The sequence below is a fragment of the Myxocyprinus asiaticus genome, chromosome 28 (assembly GCF_019703515.2).
Source record: "Myxocyprinus asiaticus isolate MX2 ecotype Aquarium Trade chromosome 28, UBuf_Myxa_2, whole genome shotgun sequence".
Taxonomy (NCBI): domain Eukaryota; kingdom Metazoa; phylum Chordata; class Actinopteri; order Cypriniformes; family Catostomidae; genus Myxocyprinus; species Myxocyprinus asiaticus.
Genome location: NC_059371.1, coordinates 45,366,324 through 45,371,270, shown reverse-complemented (window position 1 = coordinate 45,371,270; position 4,947 = coordinate 45,366,324). Strand labels below are relative to the sequence as shown.

At 44.7% G+C, this 4,947-nt stretch overlaps 1 protein-coding gene across 1 annotated transcript; it reads left to right on the top strand.

The window, feature by feature from the left end:
• On the top strand, positions 1-3,475 carry LOC127419347 (stress-associated endoplasmic reticulum protein 1-like). The gene is made up of 3 exons (XM_051660705.1): positions 1-230; positions 485-560; positions 2,997-3,475. The coding sequence occupies exons 1-3, from the start codon at positions 147-149 to the stop codon at positions 3,035-3,037; spliced, it is 201 nt and encodes a 66-aa protein (XP_051516665.1). The 5' UTR covers positions 1-146; the 3' UTR covers positions 3,038-3,475.
• Positions 3,476-4,947: the final 1,472 nt, after the last annotated feature.

Here is a 4,947-nt window from a genome sequence, read left to right as displayed (position 1 = left end):
TGGTCAGCGCAATGTGACGTGATTCCGTCGCTGAATCGCGCAGCTCGATCGACTGAACGGAACTAAATCACCGGACAAACCCGCTCCGTTTCACCGGCCCACCGCGATCTTCCGCCTCCCGTCACGCGTTACCCAGCAGCGGCATCATGTCTGCGGTGCAGCGGATGAAAGTAGCGAACGAGAAACACAGCAAAACCATCACGCAGCGAGGACACGTACAGAAGACCACGGTACGAGTGCGCGCTCCCGCGACATCCTGCACACAATTATAAAAATAAACTGTACACACACACTCGCGCGCCATACACACCCATGCATATAAGTATGCATAATTAAACACTACATATATGCACTCGACACACACAAATATGCATGCTCAAATACACATAACGCACATTATATATGCATGCATTTATGTGTTACATTTATCATGCATGAACATAATCTGTAACAAAATAACAAAATGTGTTTGTTGTTTCTGCAGCGGGTAGTTAATGAGGAGAAATCTCCTGTGGGCCCTTGGCTGCTCGCACTCTTTGTGTTTGTGGTGTGTGGCTCTGGTAAGACATCAAAACAACAGAGATGACATACAAATGCATACATACTACATATATAACTATATTTGACATGTTTGTATACTAATAGCCAGTGTCCCCTGTGATTGTTGTTCTTTCAGAAGCAAAACCTATTTCTATTGGGCAGACCCTTCAGCCACCTGAGCAGATAATTATCTTTATTCTATTATAGCAGCTAAATATTTATTCTAGAAAGTTCATTAATTGGTGTTAATGGCTGTGAAATTTCATGATTCTCGATGACGATTTCAATACCAGAAAAATGGCTATTTAAAAAGGTAAATATAACATTAGACTATGAAGTGCTTCTAAATTAAGTTCATGTTTTTTTTAAAAATTATTATTCAGGTAAATAAATAATCATAATAATAAATAACCAAGTATAAAATAAGAACATTAATAGAAAAAACAAGAGAACAAAATTAATAGCGGTGAGTTGAGGCAGAAACTGAGGCATTTTTAACCCAAACAGTTTGAGTTTCAGGGGCATTTTACACCTTTATGAGGGTGTGGCAGGGAGGAGCGCGGGGCGGGGCCGGGTGTGCAGCATCACAACCCAGCCCCACCCTCATGCCTGCCACACTCCTCCCTCCTTTCCTTCAGGCCGGGGAGCCCCCGGCATGACGTACACGGGGGTGGGGGGCGTGCCCTTCCGGCCCCGCCTGCCGGCAGGTCATCCCCGCCTCTTCGGACCTGGCAGGGTGACAAGGGGAGGGATAAACAACAACAACAAAACAAAAACGAGAGGGAAAGGCCAACACGGAGCGACAGCGGGAGAGAGAGAGGAGGGGGGGAAAAGAACATACTCGCCAGTTCTCCGATACGCCGTAGCCTGGTCCTCGGCCACTCCTCCACCCTCTAGTGGACGACAGCCGTGCCTCCCCGGGTGGATCGGAGGCAGTCCTCCAGCCCCTGGCGGACGGAATGCCCCGTTGCGTTTTCGGTGGATGGTAGGGGTCTCCCCCGCCTCTGGCAGCGGTTCTCCCGCTCCAGGCGGTCGGCCAGGAGCCCCTCCCCACTGGCGGTCGGCGGTCCTCTCTTGACCCTGCCGCATTTTAGCGGCCGGTAGGGGTCTCCTCCGCCCCTGGCAGCAGCTAGGATCCCCTCCTCCCCTCGCGGTCGGTGGCCGTTCCTCCACTCTCAGGCGGCTGGCCGCGGCTGCTCCATTGGGGTGGATGGTAGTGGCGAGGACGCTGCAGGGCAGCTACCCATAACTCTCTCTCGAACTGCCGCCTCCGGCGGCCTTTATCCCTCTCGAAGGCTTTATTAGCCTGATTCAGGGCTGGGTGTGCAGCATCACGACCCGGCCCCGCCCTCCTCCCTGCCACAGAGGGCTTTTTACTGTTTAAACTGTTTCTCATCCGTTTATGTCCAAATACTTCAATCGATTCAGTCATACAATTTCTCAAGATTGAAAATGTATTACCGCTTACCCAAATAATGAAATCAACATCAGTTCATATTTTATACCATAATATGTATCACTTGGATTATCATTGAATATTAAGAACTATAGCAGATAAAATGTTTTTGCTAGAGCCCCCGTCAGTTTCTGTCCCTGATTGACAGTACACACGATTATTGATTGGAACAAACACCACAAGCCAGTAGAGAGGATACACAGCGTGATTACACAAAGGTATAGAGTTTAAATGTGCTTTTAGTTATGATACGACAATAAAATCTAAGTATTTAAGCTGTAATTATTGCCAATTGTGCTTATGTTAGTAAAGAACTTTCCACCTGCATGAATGATGGCATTTGGTGTTTGTTGTTATTTACATAAGGGCAGATTCTCTGGTGATTATTGATGATATTTGCATGTTGTACATAAAGAGACTGTTGTTTCAAAGATCTGTGATGTAAATTGTCTTCCTGTCAACACTCGTGGAAGTTTAGTAATATCACTGTTTTCATAAAGCATTACTCCAGTTGTTTTTGTGGCATTGCTGTTGATGTGAATGTTTCTCCCAATTTGGAATGCCCAATTCCCACTACTTAGTAGCTCCTCGTGGTGGCGTGGTTACTCACCTCAATCTGGGTGGTGGAGGACAAGTCTCAGTTGCCTCCGCTTCTGAGACCGTCAATCCGTGCATCTTATCACGTGACTCGTTGTGCATGACACCGCGGAGACTCACAGCATGTGGAGGCTCATGCTACTCTCCATGATCCACACACAACTTACCACACGCCCCATTGAGAGCGAGAACCACTAATCACGACCACGAGGAGGTTACCCCATGTGACTCTACCCTCCCTAGCAACCGGGCCAATTTGGTTGCTCAGGAGACCTGACTGGAGTCACTCAGCACACCCTGGATTCGAACTTGCGACTCCAGGTGTGATAGTCAGCGTCAGTACTTGCTGAGCTACCCAGGCCCTGATGTGAATGTTTTTAATGTCTTTCTCTTTCTGTTTCAGCTATCTTTCAGATCATCCAGAGCATCAGACAGGGGATGTAAACACTGAGACGAGCATCAGAAGTGACGGTCCCTCTTAAGTTCACCCTCAAACTGCTCTTCCATCCACATGTTTTCTCCAATGCTTCCTCTGTCAGTTTACAACTGATTTTAAGCTTTGTGTGTGTTTGTGAGAATAAACAATATGTTTTTAAAAATGATCTGTATCCCTTAACGTTAAACGTGAGTCGTTGGCTGTTGCTCCTCAGGTGGGGTTACGAGTGTCACTCGTTAATTTATCTATGAGGGAAATTATCTTCTTATCTGTTTATTGTTTCATTGTTCAATTCATGAGATTTTGTATAAACTGTATAAAAGAAATGACTATGTGTAAATTCAAACATCAATAGCCATACGATATTTCTCTCTCTCTTCCTCTCTGTTACAGTAAATTGATGCTGTGTAATGATGATTTTATACAAATACAAGTTATTTTCTCTATCGGCACTCTGTTTTATTTTCAGAATAAAGAACTGAGAATAACTGGGTATATTAACAAAAAGTACCATGTTTTTTATATGTATAGTACTATGGACATACCATGTTTTTAGACACATGGTAGTCTTCTACCATAAATAATGTCAAGTTATTTTATTACCGAGTGACTATTTGCACTGTGCAAATAGCACCTGACACACAGTGCCGCTATTTGCACTCCAGTAGTCTGCTGGAAACTGAAGATAAACTGCAACCCTAGTGTCACTGCAGGGGCGTGGGCTGTAAAGACCCATTTCGATTATGCCTTTTGTCCCACATTTTCTCATCCTGTTTCCTGTCTACAATTTTAATGTTTTATTTATACTACTTTAATGTATATAAAGATTGATTTCCTTGCATTTGCTCACGATGACGGTCAAGTTGTGAGAAAGGTTTGAAATGGGTAAAATTAACCAAAGTTTTACTATAGTAATATTGTAGTAACCATGTTTAAATTTTTGGTTACTATCATTTTACTACAAAATACCATGTTGTTCTTGTATTTATCAAAGTACCACAGTAATACCATGTCTACCAACATCAGGGAAAATACTCTTGAGCATACCAGGTCTCACCTGGTTTGCCCTGGAAGAATGGCTGAACTAAGGCTGTATTCTAGAGGTTATGGCATATATAGAGTAGAGTCAAATCACTGGGGTTCATCCTCAGCCAAAGTGCACAGAGTATATCAGGAGTGCTTCTCATTTCTTGTGCATCCTCGTTTCCTCGCTCCTCTGTCCTTGAGTCCGTGACCTGGAAACTGATCAAAGTCCGCCATCATGAAGGACGTATCAATTCTCTAAATGCACCGCGAGGAGGCGAAGACTGAGGATGGAGGGAGCTTACTGAGGATGCTTGAGCGAGGGAGCACAGGAGCGACCTATCTGGAAGATTTTTGGTCGAAGCACCTGACGCACGTGTAAGTTCTCCTCCCCCTTCACATTTGACACAACAGTTCTGCTCAGAGACAGCAATCTGTAGTGATGTGTGAGCAGGAAATTCAATTTCACAAATCCGTCTTGCTTCGATTCCTCAGTCTTCATTTCCTTTCCTTGCATCAGAGTGGAGCTAGGAAGCAAGGAAAGGAAATGAGGATGCACAGTTTCAGAAATGAGAAGCACCCTGTTCTCACCTGGTTTCAGAAGCTAAGCAGTGATGGGACTGATTAGTACTCGGATTGGGAGACTGCCTAGGCCCTAATTCCAGAGGTCATGGCATAAATTGCAGAGTCAGAACTCTGGCTTTCACCCAAATCCAAACTGTTCAAGGCATGCCAGGTCTCATTTGGTCACAGAAGTTAAGCAGTACTGGATTTGGTGAGAGCTTGCATGGGAGACCTCGTTGAAAGATCTGGTTCTCAAAATCTTTACTTTTCATTGTTTAATTTCACATTCCAGAGGTTATGGCATAAATAGCAGGGCCAAAACCCTGACTTT